Genomic DNA, 21,201 nt, shown 5'->3' with positions numbered 1-21,201 from the left:
GTAGCACAAGCAAGGGGGACTCAAAGCAAGACTTGATGCCCTGAGAGTCCTTACAGGTTATACCACACTCCCCTTGTATCCTGTTTGCAGGGGTGCATAGGACAAATGTAAAGCACCTGCTGCTCCCTTAGAACTTCTCTTAATGTTAGGGCAGAGTTTGTTTGCCATTTGGAAAATCTTTTTCATTAATTCCCCCTTGGAGAATCCTCATACCTATCCGTATTTGTGAGATTCCTCATTCTTTGGAGTTTTTTTATTAGCATCTGGATATTTCTCCTCTATCAGTTTAATGTGCTTTGATGGAGAATTTCAGCACAACATTTTTGGGCTTTTGTGGCACACAGACCTAGGTAACAACTAAAAGTATTGTTGACATTATTGAATATTCATATTTACTAACTTTATATTGGCCAGGTATGAAAGGCTTTGATCATGGATAAGGTCCACTGTGTGTGGTACTGTACTGTACAAGATGAAAGTACCTTAAGCATGTGAAACTAAGCAACGAATGAGTGACATTTTCTAGTTGTAAACAATAGAAATTCAAATAAGACTATAATAGAATAAAATAATAAAAAAACGCAATAAAACACCATTAGTCAGTAAGTGAAGACAACTGGTTTCACATCAAAATAACTTTTTTAATACTATGAAGATTTTTATGGCCATTACAGAGTATTTTCAAGAGGAATTTGATCCCTTATATATCGATAGAGCAAAGTAACTTTTTGGTTGTATGCACTGGTCAGCTCTTGCAATTATAGCTGGAATTTAGTTTGCTTATAAGTTAGAATAAAGAAGTTGCCACTCAGGAAAAATAATGGAATACGTAAATCAAGTACTAAACAAAAGTAATTGCCATATCCAAGATGTCAGTGATGATGTTGTCCTTGAGGCTAGATCAGAGAAAAGGAATTTTATGGAACTACAGTCTTCTGTAGTGACAGTCGGAAAAACAAAAAGGCAGGCACAAGGACAGAGACCAGGCTTTGGAGGAAATACTAAAATAGAATTGCGGGACTACATAGAAGGAAAGTCACCGTTTCTCAGCAAGTTACAAAAACTGTTTGCTAAGTACGTGCACGAGTGTTTGTGATCCTATGTATTTGCATATACAGGAAATCTTTTAGGAGGAGGGCACTTCCTGAATTACAGTGTATATATATCAGTAAAACAGAGCTGAGGGGAGTAAAGGCTTTGATGAAGACAAGTATTGTGCTCTTATATCTTGTGAAGATCCTATCTGTGGTAAGACTGACTTGTCATGGTGGGAGGAAAATAGATGGGATTTTTATCTCAGGGATTTTTGCCCTTTAAAGGCTTAATGAGAGAGTCTATTGTGATACTGGTCTTGAAATGGAATGACTATATGCTGCAGTTATCTTTTCCTCTGTAACAGCCCATTTGCATCAGCAAATCTCTGCATCACTGTATTCACACTGCTACAAAAAGGTGCTGATATAGGAAGACTTAATTTCAGGCTCCAGATATCACAAAGACTAACGGTGCTGCCAGCAGATGCTTAATTTGGCTAGAGTTTATACCTGTTTTAGTCTGAAAAGGAGGATCTGAAAAACTGCAAGCCCCATAGTCACTCATTATCAAGCTATTAATTCTTTTCTTAGGTAACTGACACTGTCAGAGCAGTTGTATTTGTTTTCCAAGAGATGCTTATGGATTCTCACACATATATATAAGTATCTGGAATTCTGAAACCCTTGAAAATCATGATGTATATTTTCCTTCTTGTTGATCATGGATTCTGTGATCTACCATGGTTTTTAATTTTTGTGCCCTTACTCAAAATATTTGGTCAACTTTACAGTTGGTAGGTTTCTCACTGTGCAGAGAGAATTGCTGCTCAAAGGGAAATGAGAAAAACTTTTCATTAATTTTAATTGACCTGATCCTGCTGTTGCCAATTTGAATGGCTGAGCTTTCACAGCTCTTCCAGAACAGAAAAGAAAGGACTGCTGAGGAAAGACAGGCTCTATCTCATAAGGAAAAATAAGTGCTTCTTTAGGTTTAGGCTTACCAACTTAGGAAGGAAGGCTTTAAACTAGAATTAATGGGGACTGATGACAAAAGAATGTGAGTGTTATCAGTGGAAAGGTGACCAGCAGCATAGTAACCATGAATGTAGGGTTTTTTTAAAAAAGATTGAAGCAATAGGGACTTTCAACATTTAAAATGTCTATACTAGTGCAAGCTGTATGGAAACTCAATGAAAGAATGTACACGGTTCTATACAAAGTTGTGATTTAGGCACGTAAATGTTTACTTGGTGGGATATTTCATTTGTTAATGAATTAATACAGAAAAAAGTGGAGGTGGCTCCTGAAGAAAAGGGGAGGGAAGATATGTTTCTCTATGAATATTTACCTTTGTATTGGAAGTCTAGAATATAGAGGGAGATAACCTGTTGAAAGTATCTTTATGATAATAAAAGGATAAAAAAGCCTGAATGCTGTTATGCTGAGGACCTACCATTAAGACCACCAAACAAAGAAGGATAAGACGGAAAGAACATTTTTGTAAACAACTGACAGAATAATTTGCCTTGAGGAGATACTAATTAACCAAATATTTGTTGGGAAAAATAAATTGAATACAGGGTATCCAGGGTATTTTTAGACAAGGATGATGTCAGTTTTTGATACAGAAGGTGAAGGTTAACACAATAATTTTCTTACAAGGTTTTCAAGATTTTTAGAATGGAAAAGAGGAAGAATAGAAAAAAACAAGTACAAGAAAGTGAAAGACCTGTTTGCAAAATCCTGTGAAAAAGTCAAGGAAAAAGGTGCTCAGAAGTTTGGCAGTTCATAAAAATACATATATTTAAGATATAGTTGCAGGATATCCTAATATGGAACAGTGAAAATAAATGTAATGTGTCTTGTAGTCCTCAGTAGTCTTCAAGAAGGAAGCATAATGGAAATAGCTAGAATTGTCCCTAAAGATGAGTCACCTTGGACTTTTGTGCTTTTTGGAAACTCCAAAGCACAAAAATGAGAGACAAGGAGGAAGACCTGTGAAAGATAAGAAGATAACCCAAAAGTTCCTTATTGCTTATGCTAGTAAGCAGTAAGTCCCTTACTGATATAAGGGAGGACCAAAGAAAATCTTGGTCCATGACCTCCCTGCAGTGAGTAATAAATTATGTCAGTGAACGTATAACATTTACTTAAAACATGAATGGCAACGGGCAGTGGATAAAGCTCAGATTACGACAGGGAAAACATCACTCCTAGCTCTTACGCACACTACCTGTGTTCAGTGGACTACACCTACCAGCATTAACACCGGGCTCTTGGAGAAATGGCTGAAGCTATCTTTGAGTTATCAGTAATGTTTAGAATTCAGTGCAGTCTCATAAGGGTCTAGAAATGGGACTAGCAAAGTAACTTAACAAAAAGTCAGCTAAATGATACCAAAGAATTACAGGGCACTAAGCTTAACCTCAGTTTCCTAGAAGTTCAGAAGTACATAATCAAACATGGAATATATCAAAGAAATGAGGGGGGAAAAAAAGAGAGAGAGATCATTACGAACACTGTGTATTACACAAGCCTCGTTTCTTTTTTATGGCTGCGTAGCAACATTTAACACTTGTGTGCCTCAAAACAAGGAATCATAGTCTATATTAAATTATTTTTAGGGAAGTGTAAAGATGGGTGGAAAACAGTACTTGGAGAGCAGTTAACAAGTCTATTGCTATTCTTTATTTTCATAATGTGGTAGAGTTAGAGAAGATCCAGAGGAGAGTGACTGAAATGATCACGGAGATGGAAGAGCTGCCTCATAGGGAGAGACTAAAAAGGCTGGGACCTTCAGCTTGGAGAGGGGCACATGTGTTTGTTGTTGCTCAAATTCCACAACACAGAAGTGTAGGAGACCTTAAAGGAGCTAGTAGGAGATCTGTTTCAGACTGAGAAGTGCTCTTTGTTTTAACCAGCAAGCAGTAAACTTAGGAGGTCAGGGAGTATCAGCAGGTTCAAAAAAGACTTTGTCTAGGTCACGGAGTTTTTCATAAAATGAAATCTAAAGGGAAGAGGCTATTTCCTCTAGCATCTCTCATCCAACAGTTATGTGTGCTTGTATAGTATGAAAGGTGTAACTTGGAAATAGTAGCCAGGCTATGCTCTCCCTTATCATTTCCTAAAGCCCCATTGGAGAAAAAACACTGGACTGAAGGTACTGTTGGTCTCTCCTAGTAGGGCATTTCCTGTGTAGTTAGGTCCATCGCGGGAGGGTAAAATGTGACAGTTCTGTCGCAGCAAGAGTGACTTAAGCTTGTGAAAACCTTTTTAACAATAATAATATCTAAGCAGGGAAATGGGTTGCCAAAGAAGTTCTGGAAACTCAACCGTTTTTGTGGTTGTAAAAGTAGATTGCACAACCAGCCAAAACTGTAATATAAATATATTAGGCCTTTAGCATAGGTAAAGGAACTAGATGACCTCTGCTTTTTTTTTTTCCCCCAATTATTTGATGGTTCAGACTCTATCTCATTGTCATGTTGTGTCTTAGGGTTCATGTGATATGTGAATAACGTTAAATCTGAATGTGGAAATTGTCAGACCTTTCTGTTGTAGTTTAGTGAAGAGTTTTTTGTATTGCATCACATTTCTGCACAATGGTACTGCACTAAATGCCATTAGTGTTACTATGCAGAAGAAGATGAGTCACTTCCCTGGACCCTGTAACATAACTGAGCACATATCGGAATTAACATTCTTTTGTTTCAATGTTTTTCTTGTCTTCTGTGGACTAATCTATTTCAGCTTTACTAAATGGATAACCAGGCATTTGAAATGCATGGAGAGAACATACAAAGTTCTTCAAAAGGAAAAGAGTGGCCAAAGAAAGAGGTACCGGTCATTTTCTTCTACAGTGCTAGCAAACTATTGTTAACAGAGTCAGTCTGAAGACTAAACCCTTATTTTGTGGTATGACCTAATCCTATACTATTAAGAAGGTCCTGAAGAAAATAAAAGCTGTAAAGGGTTTCAGTTGCTAAGGTCCTAAAATGCATAGCTCCATGTGCACTAGCTAGGATCTGAACTGTGAGACAGAATTCCCTGGCCCCACTTAAGTTAATAGCTAAATTCTTTATCCTCTAACTACTGGACAAAGTAATTATCTTTGGAGGATTCCCCATTGATTTTAACAGAAAGAGCTACTTAAAAGCTCATCTTGTGGTAATGTTTAGTATCGCTACTGAGTTACACATTAGAGTACTGTTTCATCTTTTCTTTTTTTTTTGCCCTTGAGAAAAGTAATTCTCTGTAATTTTCTCATTAAAGTTTTTGCTTCCTGGGATTTGAATGAGAGTTGGCGTATCGCTCATAAGCCGTTACATTTGTTTGCAGTCAGCACAGTGCTGCTTCTTGGCTATAAATATACCAAGGCTATTGATTTTCTCACAACATAACTCACTCCACACAGTTGAGCTGAGGTTGAATGTTCTGTATTAGTTGTTATTGTGTAATATGTACTTTCAACTTTAAAAATAATTATTGAATTGGTGCCACTGCTGTGAAAATGCTGTAAATTAAAGGTCCTTCAAATCTGGAAAATGGGGATTTCAAATGCATTTAACTATAAAGCCTTGTTCTCTGATGAGACTCCGTGGTCTGAGTACTGCTGTTGTAATACTTAATTGAACACAAGCTTTAAAAAGAGAGTAATTTAAACTGTAGAAAAGATTATTACCGAATAGAATAGGGTGGTATTTTGAGCACTTTTCTGCTGGCAAGAGAAATATATTTGTGAAGAGCTTTTGTCAAATAGATCCACGCAAAAGGTAATTTTGTTAAATTCAGCAAGTCATCTTCAATTTTTTCATTTCTGATTGTCCAGCTTAAGAAATCAACACTTGTAGCTCATTTTCAGGCACTCACTGTCTGAAAAATCAGACTTTTAAAGGTAGATAAAGCTGTGCACCCAGAATCAGTAGATAGTTCTAAAATTTGGGCCAGAGAATGCAGTCTCTATTCATCTGAAGCTGCAGCTTCAGCAGCAAAAATGGTTAAGGGACCAGAAACTCTGAATATACTCACCAAGGTGATGCTTTATGGTGCCAGAAGTGCCTTGGCCTTCTATAAAGAACTTGTGTGCTTCCGCATGCCCAGCTGCTTCTCCCCTTCACCCTCCTCCAGAGGCCTGAATGTCCACAAAGGAAATTTTCAGGAAAGAAATTATGCCCAGAGCCATTAGTACAGATGACATTTCCCCATTCTTGTCTGCCTTCTCCGCTGCCAGGGAGCTGGGCTGTGTGAGATGTGGCATAAAGCAGGGGCAGCATTTCTGCCCCAGAGTTGAAGGTTTGCCATGAGTTGATGCCACAGGTCTTCAGTGTTTTGTGATATAGATTAGAAACAGCAATGAAAAAATCTTCAAGCATTTGTAAGACCCTAGGATGATGAAGACATGCTTTTACTTGATGAAATAATGAAAGGACAGCTACAATCTGATAACATACTCTATGAGGTTTCCCTGTACTGGGCCCAATAATTTGGCTACACCTGTGTTTCTGAAAGGCATACTGTTTTGATTACAAAAGAACTATCACAAACTTTCTCCTGTGTGTTAGATCTAATAAAGCTTTCTTTTTTGGTTGCGGGGGACTTTTTATTGATTTCAGGAAAGAAAGGGCAACTGGTCCCTAATGAAAGTCTTTCTAGTTTGTCTGTTGGCCTGTGTTATCACCACTGCAATAGGGGTACTGGCCCTGTCCTTGGTCTATGTAAATAATGCTGCCTTTATGAAAGAGACGGATGTTAAAGACGATGGTGCATCTTCCCCAAAACCAGATGAAAAAAGTGTGGATATCAAATTCCAGTTCCTGAATCATCTGGGGAAATCAAAGGTAAATTGTTCATCTTGTGCAATAATATTCTAGCATCATATATAGAAGTTTAATGAATTAATTTCACCTAACTGTTTTTTAAGCATTAGGTGATCAGTCTAAACCTGTTATCCAGGCTTCTTTTATAATCCATGGGGAGAGACACAAACTTCCTGATGGCATTTCACTCCAATTCATAACAGATGTTGGAAGTGGTATGGATCTCTGGAGTACCTCTTGGAGAACTAAATAATTGCTCCAACAAATTAGGCTTTCAAGACAAGACACCCATTTTATGTGTGATTCTGAAATTACACAGTATGAAATTCTGAGAAACAAAACCAGAAAGAGCAAATTTTAATGTAAGCCGAGTAGCACACTAACCTTTTCGTTCTTAGGACTGGAATCAAACAAATTGTTATGTTACAAAGAAAAATTAACTACGATCTTATTTCAGTGAGCTAAAATGAATTAATTGACAACATAATGAAGCCCTAGGAATTATATAGGGTTTTTTTAGGTGTATTTTGATACTTATCGAAACATATGCTTTGAGCAAACTCTAAAGACATAATCCATCTTCTAAATATATATCTGTATAAAAAAATAATTCCTGATTAATTTTTGCTTTTCAGCAAAAGAGGAAAAAGAATAGATAGATAGTAGGCCACTTTAAACTGACAACAGCCATTCTGGTACTTTTTCATGTTAGATTTAACTATGTAACTAATTTTCAAACAAAAAATGTTTTTAAGAATGCAAACAGAAGTGTTTAAGAGGAGAGCAACCCTTTTAATATACCCTTCCTCAGTGAAAGATGATTATTCTAAGTACAAAACATGTTCTAGAGGCAGTACTAATATTGGGAAAGGAATATTTTCAGGTGAAAATAGTTTGCAAACATAGAAATTCAGGAAAATGTCTTACTCAGCAAATGTTCTAAATGTTTTCAGTCTATAAGTTTAAGCATATATGTAATTGATTTCCCAAATCAAAGTCCAGAATGATGTAAGACGAGGAGGAGCAGATCATTTTGTTCTTGGTATCTCTATTTATCTCTCATTTGTAAAAACAAATCTCACGACACGAGAAAGTATATAAATGATTGTGAAAAGTGACTAAAATACATACAGAGGGAATCCTCACTGAGAAAAGGAGTAGTCCCTTCAGTGTTGCTTAGACCAAGAATTTTCTGAACTATTTTTGGATTGTTTGGTCACCACTGTCCACAATTAACACAATTCTCCACTCTCACTAACTTTACAGGTACATAACTACCCAGGTGGTGAAATTCAGTGGGCAAGATTCAGGAAGGATGTAAATGAATATCAAAGTGATGAAGAAATGGAATTTGGAAAAAGTATCAATAACCATCGCTCCAAAATGACTTTTGGAACCTTACGGATCAAAAGCAAAGGGCTTCGGGCTCCCCACTGGCATTTTAATGCCAATGAACACGGCTACCTGCTACAGGTATTATCTGATTATTTCAGCTTTCCCAATTGGTTTTGCAGTTTAAAGCATCATGTCTATACAGATGATGTACTTATGTAAAAAAAAAAATTACATATACATTGCATATGAATGTTAACGGGTAATAAAAGCAAAATTACCATTGATTGATGTATGACATTAGTTTTCTTGCTTGAAATAACATTTTCAAATGGAGATGCTTGAAAGAGGTTGTTTAATGTTGTTACTTGCAAGAGTACCAAACACCTGTAGCTTCCAATGAAGTCTAAAAAATGAGGTCAGAGGAGACTTTGGTTACCTGGAAGTTACAGAATTTTATGTACTTATCCAAGTGCTTACAATGATTAAAGTAATTATATTAGAGAACCATCACAGAATCACAGAGATGAAGGACTGTTAAGGTTCTTCAGAAAGCCTCTGGCTCCATCCCCTGTATTGATGCAGGATAAGAACACCTAAAGCATATCTGACAGTTTTGTTCAGTTTTTAAAAATTTTCAACAAAGGAGCTATTATAAAATCAAAAAATAGTTGTCTCCCATGTTTCATCACACAGACCATTAGAATGTTTGTGCTGGTACACAAAGCGCATTTTTGTTTATTGCAGAAAAAAATCCTTGTTTCTCTCCATTGGCTGTGGAGACCCTCAGATCATCTTTCTTTCTCACAACTTTTTATACACGGAAGACTGTTTTGTTCCTATAAAGCCTTCTCTTTCCTAGACCAAGTACCCCTCCCTTTTCCCCCCCAGATAAATATTCTTTGAAAAGGTTTGTTCTATCTCATCTGAGTGTCAAATTCCAAATCTGTAAAAATGAAGAAAATAAGAGAGATAAATATAAACTCACCGTGAGGAATTCAGGACAGCATATTAATTTGAAAACAAAATGATCTTTCTTTGGAAGAACAGGTGCTTAGATATATCTCAATTATTAATTTATTTCTAAGAATAATTATTCCTATTTTGATCAGCATAGAACTGAACAGCTCCAGCTGGATGGGGGATGCTCCTTGGCATAAGGCATTCCACAAACATCCGGTCCTCTCTCCAGCAGTTTTGGGTCAAAGATGGCTCCTTTATAGCCGTTCACAGCCTCTTTAATAAGAAACTATTTAAGTATGAGAAATGTGTATTTGTCATGTGTTCCTTAAACCTTCTAAAATTTTGTCACTTAAAATGCTATTCTGGATTTAAGTTCACAAAGGCTTGTTAGAGAGTGCATCAGGATCTGTTTTTTCCTAACAGCCTTTAGGTTACTTGAATTATTGATTTGCCGCATATGGATTAAATGAGAAAACTTTCATTACAATTGTTAAGTTCTGATTATGTTACAGGGTACTGCCTGGATTGGAGTAATTGGTGCAGATGACAGCGTGGTTACCACATACAATGTCACGGCTGGTCAAGTGATCTTCTTCCCTAGAAACACTGTGCATTGGATAAAGAACGTAGGGTCAGAAGACTGTGTGTTCTTGCTGTTTTTTACAACACATGAAGAACTTCAGACCTTGGATGTAGATGATGCATTTTTCTCTACCCCAGAGGATATAGCAGCTAGAGCGTTAAAGGTCTGTATGATAGGATAGCCAGCCTCTATCTAGTCTTCTACACATTAACATGGCAGTGCAGGCTTGCTCTCTATATTTTTTGGAGCGGATCCTCCCTACCTCAGCTGTTCTTTTTAGTCCCATCAGCATGGAAGGATGTATACATGTCCTTTGTGTGACACTGTGCCACCCTGTGTGTTCCTTTTTACACAAGCAGAAATAAATGATGATGCTGTCTCCAAGAAACTTTTTCTCCTTTTCACATTCATGGAGGATCCTCCATATTTCCAAGGGTGGAAAGGAAAATAACATAGTGAAGCCCAAAGCTAATTTCCCAATAGACCCTTGATGAATTCTGTGGTATGAGAGGGTCTCATAGGAAACTATAGATAAGTCCATAGCCTTGTTAAAATGGATCTTATTTGAACTGACTAGTTGGCAATGTCCCTTGAGCAAGAATACAGCCACAGAGTTTCTGCTGAGTCTGAGGAATTTGCATGTTCAAACCACAGAATTGTGATAGACCTTCCCACACTGAAACAGTTTGATAGGAGACGGATCAAGTTTCCCTTCTGCTCCAACCCTCTGTGGTAACTGAGGAGGAAGGGCAGAGAGCAAAGGAGGATAATAGAGTATTGACAGGGCTAGGCAGTTAAAGAGATGAGGTATGTCCACAAGGCAGAATTTGTCTACCACCAGGTACTAAGTGGGGTATTCAACAAAGCAAAATTTTAATTCCGCAGTTTGCTGTGTGTCTCTGTCAACTTAATATGCATTGTGTGTCCCACAGCCACAAGGTGGAGTTAACTTCATCAGAACATTCAAGAAACAAGCAGAAGATCAAGCAGTTAACCTCCCACCAAACTTAGATGAGCTTGTAAAAAATGCCACCTATGTGCAGTCTCCGGACAACCTCGTATGGCAGTACTTCTACAATCTCAAAGGTATACATCTAAGAACTTTGTATGCAAGAGCTCTTCATGTTTCTAGAGCGGGAGAGGAGGGGATCTGTAATCGATTCACTGAAACAGGAGTTAAAAAGTATATAGAGAAATTATACAAATTTGAGGAGATAAAATGAAAAATATATTGATAATACATCTAATTACTGCCCTTTGCAGATGCATAACCTGATTCTTATCTCAGAGTAGTTTACCCTTTTGATTTTAATGTTTCTATCTGCAACAGTAGATATGAGAGCAGAATGCCAGTAAGCAGCAGGGCATGAACTAAATACTTCCCAGCTCAAGGTTTTCTACTGATGTATGTAACCAGGACTGGTGTGTTCCCTGCTACAGTTAAGTTAAGCAATAACCTAAACCTAAACTTTTCATTCAGAAATTAAAATCTACTAGGCCAGGCAGACCTGCAGCAGATTAGCTGGAGAGTGAGCGGTGCTGAGCTTCTTAGAGTATCTTGCATTTGCATATGAAATGTCAATAAATAAACACCTTAACATATACCTAATTATGTCCTCCCTGTTCTTTTACAAATAAAACTTCATAAACAGCATTGAACCATATCTACTCTTTGTTTATCAACAATTGCATTAAACAACCTTTGTACAGCCTGGATCTAGTGATTATCAGTGAGCACCTAATAAACATAGATGGCAAAACTTAATTCCAAGTAGTATAGTCTATTCAAGCAGCTATAAAAAGCAAATACAGGTCCGGAATTCCCCACACAGCTGATGGAGGTCATGAGAAATAAATGGGTGACAAAAATCATTGCAGTTGGACCAAAATGTTCTTCTGCACTGGCAGTACTTTACAAAATTCTGTGACACACAATCAGTGCCATAAAGGTTAACACGAATTAATATACTGAAAGTTAGTATGTTCTTTAAATGTATCGTTATTGATAGCAATTTGGGATGGAAAAAATCTAGTTGGAGGTTTTCATTATGGTTATCTGAATACACAAAAATACTGTAAAGGAGATTGCATAGTGTCTAGTGCACGAAGGATAGATAAGCTAAGTGGGCTTTCTTTTTGGTTCCAGAGGCTCGTAAGACTCGAGGCCTCAAGTTTAGTACGTAGTAATGGCTTGAAGTTGGCCAATGCGCTAACAACTAATGTTAACCAAACCTTGTTGGAAATGCTCATTTAGCTGTCTTTGTTTTAGGGTCAGCAGAATATCATTTTCCAGGAGGAATCTTCCAGTGGGCTCGCTACCGCATAAATGGCACTGGACTAAATGAAACAGAAAAAATTTTTAGTGAGTCACTGAACAAGGTATGTCTTTTAATTGGATACTGTAGCTATTTAAACATAAGGCACAGTATGCAATTTGTGGGGGTTCATCACTGCTTTGCCATGTATAACAGGGGTGTAACAAACTTGGATGATTTTCTGAACATTGTTGTTCTGCTTTTCAGCATGAAAACACCCTTACCTTAGCAACTCTCAGGATATTCAGCAATGGACTGGGGCAGCCTCATTTCCACTTCAATGCTAATGAGATGGGTTATGTCATTAGCGGCTGTGGACAGGTAATTTGTTACATCGGGGAGGGATAAGTCAGTGGAGTTTTGGCTGTATAACAATTACAGACCTAATAACTGATTCCCAGCCCTGATTAATAATAGTACAGTTAGTAGCATTACAAAACCTTCAGTGTCTGCGCTTTCCTTCTCCATGCAAAATTTTGATCTCAGTTACATCTGTGGAAGCTTCTCTAGTCAAAGTGGAGTTACACAAAGAGCAGAAGTGGTCCACCTTGTTAAGTTGTTCAGCAAAATCACACATGCTTATGACAAGAATCCCCACTCTCCTGAATACTGGGAGTACAAAGTAAAAAGGCAATACTTTTGATTTAGCGCCTCTGAGGCACAGATAAATAGAGAAAATTTTGTGAGTATTACAATTTAGAGTACAGGATTCTATTACGTTTTTCACTCAGTGCAAATTTGAAGTGCAAAGGTAATAGAGATGGAATGATGAGACTCCATCACGTGAGGACTTAGCATGTTCTTACTCAGGGATTTGCCTAGGATCAGTGAAAGCACTGATGCTATGCTAGCTGATTTCGGTGCAGTGCTGGGACTGTTGCTGTGCATTTATACAGTAACAACACACTGAAAATTGTTGGTGTTGAAGATTGCTGCTTTACTTGCAATAGGTTGGAGTTATTCTCTCTGGAGTCACTGCCAACTTCAACATCGGCATTGGAGATGTCATATTTTTCCCTGTTGGAACCCAGCATTATATCAAGAGCGTATGTGATGAGGATTTGTTTTTGATTCTAGCCTACAGTACGGGGAACCAGGTGAGAATTCATAGGGACAAGGGGAGTAAAAAAATGTTCAACTGTACATAATCTTATGCTTTTCTCATGCATGTAAGCTTTATGCTCTGGTGCACACCTTTCAAAAGAAATTCTAAGAATATGTAAAGTACTCTGACAGTGCAAGTTCCCTTCTGGTGTGAGTGGTTGGCATGCAACACCTATCAAAACTCTGTACACGGAAACAGGAGGTGGGGAAGACAAAGAAAAGCTCTGTGGTAGGGTGTGATATGCTCGCATGTGTGTGTATTGTACGTGTGTGTAAGAGAGATGGAATTCAGATTGTGTTTGTGCATGTGGTACTGCTGGTGTTCAAGAGACGGAGCCTGTCCTTGGGCGGACTGGCCAGGCTGAGGGTCTTCACAACCTGAGCAGCCACGAAAGGGAGAGATCTTTGTAAGCCTGGAACTAGTCTACGTCGGAGGAGCCAGAGCAAGGGTGTATTTCTCTAAGGTTACATGTACCCAGTGGTCTTGACAGCCCAGTGTAAGACTTGTCATCAGTTATATACTTTTATATTAATTCATTTTCATCTTGGATTTGAGGTGCACTTCAATATTCCATATTATTAATATTGTAAAAATGATCAGGTAGCTATAATTATTCTTTTTTAAATATTGTCTTTTTCTTCATAGCTGGAAACTCTTCGTATGAATGACTACTTCCATGCAACAGCAGATCATATCCTTGCTCAGCTTTTTTTCAAGGAACAGGATGAGTTTAAGAAGTTCCCAAAGGCTGCCAAAAAATTAGGCAAATAACCTCTCTTAGCAGTTAATGGCTCCAAGAATTTTTCATGATCGCCACGTTTCTAGCAGTACTTTTTGGTACCTTTCTCGCATCTCCAGAGGAGATGTTCAGAAAAAAGAAGAATTTGGGGTTATTAATTATTAAAAGTTATTTTCTTTTTGTATTTTATCATGTTTTATTTATAGTGTAATGTAATTTGATTGTATATTAAAGTCATTTCTACCATGACAATTGCCTTTTGCTCTGTATAACATCCGTTATCCCACCATGTCTCTTCCCTCACGCTCCTGAGGTTTACATTGATTTTCTGCCATGTAGACAGCGCTCTTATCTAGCAGCGTCTATAGACAAATGCAGGGTGTTTATACAGCTCGGCGTATCCCCAAACCAGGCGTTGTGTTACAAGCCCTGCACCTAACGGTGACGGTGACGGCAGGAACGAGCTTGTCACACATTCAGGTCATGCTCGCCCTCCCTCCCCTAACTGCAGTCCCCTCAGTGAGGCACTGTGTTAGAACTGAGGACGGCTAACTCCTTTTCCTGACTTTTTTGCCACCAAACTGCTATCTGATTTTGATTGAAGCATTTGAGGCTAGATTCTTAGCAGAATGTAGACTCAGTAGCAGATAAGCTCATGATGGGCACCTGCGCCTCCCGAGCAGAAGGTGGGGAGAGATAAGCCCAAAAACACTGCACCAAAAAGAAGCAAAGATGATTTCCCAGACTGGCATCTATGCCATTTTCTTGTGACCCTCAGGTTCCTGTTTCTTCTTGTGTAAATACTTAATTACAGCCAACAGGGTGGCTGCAACAGGGAAGCAAGGAGCTCTTTCTCCATTTCCCATGGGTTAGGGCATTTTTATTTTTTTTTTTGTCTCAGGAAATACTTGCTTAGTTCATGGGGTTTAAATCAAATGAGGATCAAAGTGATTTACTGATTTATTATCAACACATAATAAACAAGGATTCAGTGAAATATACAGTTGGGATTCAATTTCATTTCTTATCAAGGCTCTTGGTAATCCCGTGGCTACTTTTCAATCCGGTTGAAGGTCATCTTCCTCTTCAGCTTTAGCAGTTTGGGGCACGTACCCCATCAGCCTGGGGTACTCCATTTGCAGGTGCTGCCACGCTCCCCTTCCTACCGCACCGGCTGGGGTTGTCCCGGCCGTTTGCAGGGCAGGGGCTGTGCAGGTCCCTGTGCAAACCTCTTCCCAAATACACAGCCCAGCTGCCTCTCCGTGAGGATTTTGTGAAGCTGTTTGGTAGCCATGCTCAGGCTGGGCCTCGCAGACCAGACAGGAGAGGGAATGCCCAGACTGCAGACCCCAACAGGGCTGAAGCAGTGACTTGTTCATTGCCTTCAAGCAAAGCTATTGCATGCCTGTCCAGGAGGAGGAATTTCACTGTCACGTAATTAACCTGCAGCCCGGTGGTGGTTTTAAAGGCCAGAAACTATGCCTAGAGCAGGACTTGGACATAAAAGGCTTGATACGACCTAGCTGAGGACACCACTGTCCCACCAGAGCTCACAGGAGCAGTATTTCTTCTGCTCCATGCCCTCACTGGTCACCTGGCCCAGACCCCAACCTCACAGTCAGTACCAGGGCTAGAGAAGCCCTCTAAGTCATGTTGCACCCCAAGGTGGGGAGATCTGGCTTATTATCAGGTTATTAAGTGCTTTCAGGTGTTAGGAGAGACCCAGGCTGGTTTCTCAGGTGCTGGGAATGAATCAGCCCAAGGCTCTGGTTTAAAACAATTCAGGGGGGAAAAGGAGGGTTTCACTGTGGGGTTCTCAGTTGGGATGCTGCTTAGGAGATCCAGAGGCACCTGCCAGGTAGGGGAGATGTTCTTCTTGGCAGATGGGAAAAGGCAGCTTGCTGAGGAACAGGGAAGTGGGGGTTGTTCTGCTGTCGTCATGTTCCTTTGCCGTGCTGGAATAACAGACTGAAAGCTGTGGTCTCCTACCTCAATGGCCGTGATGTCCCTTGTCCTCTGCCCTCTGAGCCCTGCAGTACCAAGGTATGGTGTTCAGAAGTTGCTTACAGGCACCCACCAAATATTTCGGTGCCTGGTTTCAGCCAGTGACCTCAGTTGTGTGCTCCTAGGGCTGGGTTTGACCTGCCATCCGCTGTTGGAGAGGTTTGGTTTATCTCTTGTGTCTCTCTTTTTTTTTTTGGCATGCTGCTTTTATTTCATGTTGTATTTGACTGCAAGCTAGTCTTTAAAACATATCTTGATAGATTCAGGTCCTTCACCCAGGTGGATGCTGTTTTTAGCAGGGTAGAGCAGGATGGTGACTGTCAGTAAGACAGGGTGAGCGTGTTGGTTATAAAAGAAATAGCTAAAAGTGTTAAAAGCCTGGAACTTCTAATTTCTATTTTGCTGGCTGCTCTTTGTGAGGCCCCAGATCCTGAGAGGCCACAGAAGGGTGTGATTAGCGTGTGCTACATAAGCAAGCCAGGGGAAATGTTTATATAGTATACTTCGTTGATCTATTTAGCTCTACTAACTACTTCATTAAGACTCGCAAGCAGTGGGGTTCGGGTACCAGCACTTCTGCAGGTGTGTTTCTGGAGCCCTGAGGGAAATTTGGTTGTCCAGCAGCCTGTTTGTATTTGGGTGTAAACATCTCAGTCCACCTGCTTTACTCTGTGCCCGTCTGCTTCATACCCCGTACGCTGCGAGTGGGGTGAACGCACTCTGGAGAACCTCTCGGAAGGGCCGTGAAGGGAGATGCGTTGCTGCCGTTTATCACGCTGTAATGAAATGATCGTTGCCTCGCCCGTCCGAATCAATCAGGTTAAGAGCCTGCGAAATGCGCTTCCCGAAAGTGGTTACTGCCCCGTCAGCTGCCGCAGCCGTGCCCTTCCGCTTCACAAGCAGCCTTGCACTTGTGACCGCTTTATTTTTGTTTGGGTTTTACTAAAGAACTAGCATGCTTCTTCCCACCTTGCTTTTGGTTTTTATTACGTTTGGGTCTGCTAATTGCAGACTGATCCTTTAGCTGAGTGAAGTGCTTTTTGCTTAAGCTGTAAGCGTGTATCCATGTGGACTGACTTCAGTATCCGTTTTACGGATGTGCTGGTTTTAATTCTGCCTTAACTTTTACTAATACTGGTAGCCCAGCTGTTCTCACCGTAGCTGCTTTAGGGGTCAGTCAGCCTTTGGGCTGGCATCAAGCCTGTCTTCAGCTGACCACAGTGGGATTTCGTACTGTGCTGAATCGTGTTTCTTGCCCTACCTCCTGGATCCAGAATCCAAGCATATGGTCAGAGCACGAGTGCCAGATCCCCAGTTCCTCTTAAGTTGCCTAAACCAGTGAACTTTTGTTAATGCTGAGCCCAGAACCTTGTCTAAAGACCTGATAAAGATCCAGATACCCTCTGATTTAGTCCTGCTTTTAGGGCCTGAGACTGCTGCTTGTACAGTGTTTGAGATGTAAGAGTAAGATGTGCTGTTAGGCTCTAGGAGAGACCGAGATACGAGGTTATAAGGTAGCTCTGTCTGACGGAGTATACGGTTGTTGCTGTACGTTGTACAGCGCTGGACTGCTGTCAGCCCTATAACTCTTGGTATTATTCCAGGCCATTAATATTACAGCTTTGCAGAGAACATTTGGCCCATAAGAGCAATATATTCATTGAGTGATGAAATACACTCTCCTCTTTTCCTTTCTTTTTGATTAGGAAGTTAACCAGACTCCCCCCCGCCCGGTACTACCGGCCCAAGGTGAAAGGACTAAGATGTAGTGAGGTCTGGTTCCTAAAAAGATGAGACTGGCCTCTAAAGTCTCCTTTATCTTTTCCAAGCCTTTTCCCTATTTACCCAGAGGATGCTTGGTCAGATTTTATTCAAAAAGGTTTTCTAGTCATGAAGTTCTTGAACTGACATGGGAGAGATGAGCTTGAAATCCATCCGACCGCCTGCGCTGAGCCTTGTCCAAAGAGATGAGGACCAAGCTTCTCGGCTCTGAAGAACAAAAAGGTGGAAAGCGATAGGAACTGCAGAAGTTCCCGAGGTCTGATACAGGGAGCTTCTCACATTCAGTTCTGCTTTCCTCTTTCTTTTAACTCTAACTCATGTTTGTTTAAGGGATTTGCTTTAAGTCAACAGGAAGAAATACAAGCAAATCAAGAGGATTCTGCTCGGTCTTTTAGTTTCGGTTCCCACCTTCAATCTGCGGTGCTGTTTATCGCCTACCCATCCGGAGACGTTCCGCGTGCCAGGAGCGATGGTCGAAGCCGCGAGGGCACCCTGCCACGGGGGGCTGGAGACGGGCTCGCTGTGGACACGGAACACCGCGGCCTTGCTGCCAGCGCAGGCTCGCTCGCTTGGCATCTCAAACGCAGATGTGCAATGCACAGCTGTCTCCTAAATGCACCTGTATTGCAAGACCAAAACCCAGAGAGGACCCTCATTTTGGTCACCGGGAGAATGGGAACTTGGCAGCTCTGGCTTTCTCAGGCTATTCCTGCAGCACGACAGCGTGATTCACCTGAAACCAGAGGTGCTCTTCAATGCAATAAGTCCATCCCTGGTTGTGCTCTGAAAATAACAGGTTAGACATTGATTGAAACAGCAGTACTTAAAGAGTAAAGGCTGTGTTGCATCCCATGAGAAACATGAATTATGGCAGGTAATATTTCTTACCTTAGAAACTATATAGATCTATTCAGTGGAAGGGACTTCAGCATCTTTGGGTAATTATAATCAGAAGCAGAAATAAAATGCGTGGGACACTTACAATACCAAATTAATTCACAAAATGCCTTGTGTGACTTACTAGCAGTGTAGGAAGCAACAAGAGGTTAGATATTTTAAAAGCCATTTAAAGCATCTTTTTAGCCAAATCTGGCGATCCAAGCAGCCCACCAACCCTGTGCCTGTGAATATGAAACTGGTTCAGAGTAAATTGTCTTGTGACTCATTTAAGTGACAAACCCATACGTGATCACCCACTGTCAGCCCTAAGCAATCCCGGGGGAGAGTGAAGCTTCAAATCTGCTCGGAAATGACGAAGCTGGTTCCCTGGCTCAGGGGATGATTGGTGTTGGGGTCACCCGGGAGAAGCTTGAGGCTGATTCATGTCCATATTTCAGGGCTGTCTGCTGTTCTTCACGTGGCAAACACAACCCAGCACAGCTGCGCTCCTTTCCTGTTTCCCCAAACGCAACCCCTTCATCAGACTCTTCAACTGATGCTCCCTCACTGCCTCCGATGCCCTGGCTTCGGTCAAGCGTGCACCAGCCCTGGGTTTGGGTGGGTGCTATGTGTGAGCCCCCACCCCTGGCAGAGGTTGTGATGCTCCATGCGGCCTCCCCCAAGAAGAGAGCTGTCCCTGGCGTGTCTGGGGGCATTTGCTGAGCCAGTACCTGGCCATCATGGGGATGGGGCTCATGAGTTTCCTTGGGCAGCCTGAGTCCTGATGGGCCGTCAGTTTTGGTTGGTTTGTCATCTGGGCTGCCCCCCACTTCCCCCTTTGGGGAAATCCCCTTTCCTGCCCCATCTCTGTGCCAAGCCACCTCCCGGAGGTGGCCAATGTCATGCAGAGGATGCAGTAGGGTTTCCGTAACTACCTGCCATAAACCAAAGGGTTCATGTACCCCATAAAATGCTCTGCGGTGGTTTTTGCTTTCAGAGGGTTTATCCTTTTCCAGGTCTGGCACCGCATGTTGTCCTTAAAGGCGCATGTTTTACAGCCTGGCAAGGCTTTACTCCCAATGGAGTTTGACCAGTTTCCTCATACAGGAAATTATTTGTAAGAATTTGATGATAGTGAGAGATTTAGCACAGGACTAGCGCTACCTGGTCTAGTGGAAGATGTCCCTGCCCATGGCAGGGGGGTTGGAACTAGATGATCTTTAAGGCCCCTTCTGCCCCAAACCCTTCTGTGATTCTACTCGGAAGCTTTTAAGCTCCTTGAATCCACCAACCGTTCATGGCTCGGTGTCGCGGCTCGCTGCCTGTGCGGGGCACTCCTTGCCAGTTGTGCAAGAGCTTCGTAAGGCTTACGGCTTGCATCTGCTTGGGTTAGCAGAGCTGCTGGGTGGGGAGATGCGACTTCTTCAGCCAGGGCATGCTCCGGAAAGCTGCTCGGGGAGGGCATCTCGGCCCCAGGGGCTGCTCTCGCCAGGGCTTGAGGAACCTCTCAAAAACCCCCATGTTGTCACTCTCAGCATGGACAAGTGCTGGCAGCATGATGCGATGGAGGCAAAGTGTAGGAACCCATTGCTACTTGGCTAAAAAAAACCCAAAGCAACAAAAACCCCACACCCCAACTAATTAAAAAACCCCTAAATCTATTGAAACTTTTTTACCAATTCTTAAAGAAGTACCAGAGTTCACACGTATTCGTGCAGCTGTGCCGTAGCCCCCCTCATCTTACTAATATTGCCATTGTAATGAGTAACCTGCACTGTTCTTCTGCACACACACAAACTTCCCCTACAACTTTTTTCTGTTGAGATCCCACCAGCTAAAAAGCCATTATTTGTGTAAGTTCGGTAGAATCTCAAGGGGTCTCGATACAGGATGATTTAATAATTAAACCTGCTCTGTACATCTCAGTCCTGCGCCGCCTTTCTCATGGCGACGAGCTGTTATGGCCCAGGTGAGTTTTATAGATCCCAAAGAACAAAAGGAAATTTCCTTCATTTTATTGTATGTTCTGATCACAGCCGGGTTAGAAATGTTGAGAAATCTTTCTCTTTCTCTGCCAATGCAAACACAGCCAAACAGAAAATCCAGCCCACGCCCTGACCCCAAACAACCTGCGCCGTGACGAGTCACCTCGGAAGCTGAAAGATCTTTTGAAGGCAAGCCAAGGCTTGTTGGAGCTGAGCAAGTTTTTGATGGCTGCATAGCTGGAAATATCTTACCTTGTTTTACAGAATGATATTGCTAATTAGAGGGGTGGCATCCCTTTGTAGTCCAGGGTTATCCATTCCCCCAGCCGGGGACTTCCCCAGCACCCTCAAAGGTACCTGCCGCGTCCTTTGTGGGTTTATGGGCTGTCGTTAGCGGGGGCAAAGAGGACACATTCAAGGTGAGCGCAGACAGAGCACGGCTCGCCCCCAGCCCGGCAGCAGCTCCACGGAGGAGACGGGTTTCCATGGATGGGTCAGTGCAGCCTGTGGGATGTGGGGACCCTCTGAAGGGTACCAAAATGCACGCTGAAATGAAAATAAAGCCTGTCCATTAAATCGCCTGCCCCAAAGGCATCAGGGATGCTGCTTATTTCCCTGTTCAATCAGGTGGGAGTGTAACAAATGGAAATGAGAAAATGGCCTC

At 41.4% G+C, this 21,201-nt stretch overlaps 1 protein-coding gene across 1 annotated transcript; it reads left to right on the top strand.

The window, feature by feature from the left end:
* Positions 1-4,793: 4,793 nt before the first annotated feature.
* LOC104255705 (uncharacterized) lies at positions 4,794-13,919 on the top strand. Its single transcript, XM_009809853.2, has 9 exons — positions 4,794-4,871; positions 6,647-6,871; positions 8,117-8,323; positions 9,658-9,891; positions 10,661-10,814; positions 11,998-12,107; positions 12,251-12,364; positions 12,994-13,140; positions 13,794-13,919. The coding sequence occupies exons 1-9, from the start codon at positions 4,794-4,796 to the stop codon at positions 13,917-13,919; spliced, it is 1,395 nt and encodes a 464-aa protein (XP_009808155.1).
* The last annotated feature ends 7,282 nt before the right edge of the window (positions 13,920-21,201 follow it).

This window comes from Gavia stellata, chromosome Z (genome assembly GCF_030936135.1).
Source record: "Gavia stellata isolate bGavSte3 chromosome Z, bGavSte3.hap2, whole genome shotgun sequence".
Classification (NCBI taxonomy): Eukaryota; Metazoa; Chordata; class Aves; order Gaviiformes; family Gaviidae; genus Gavia; species Gavia stellata.
Note: the sequence above shows the minus strand (reverse complement) of the source record. Positions and strands in the feature narration are given on the sequence as shown.

Coding starts and splice junctions, on each gene's coding strand:
- LOC104255705 (XM_009809853.2), top strand. CDS start 4,794: ATGGATAACCAGGCATTTGAAATGCATGGAGAGAACATACAAAGTTCT. Junction 4,872..6,646: donor AAGAGTGGCCAAAGAAAGAG/GTACCGGTCATT, acceptor TATTGATTTCAG/GAAAGAAAGGGCAACTGGTC. Junction 12,365..12,993: donor TCATTAGCGGCTGTGGACAG/GTAATTTGTTAC, acceptor TACTTGCAATAG/GTTGGAGTTATTCTCTCTGG.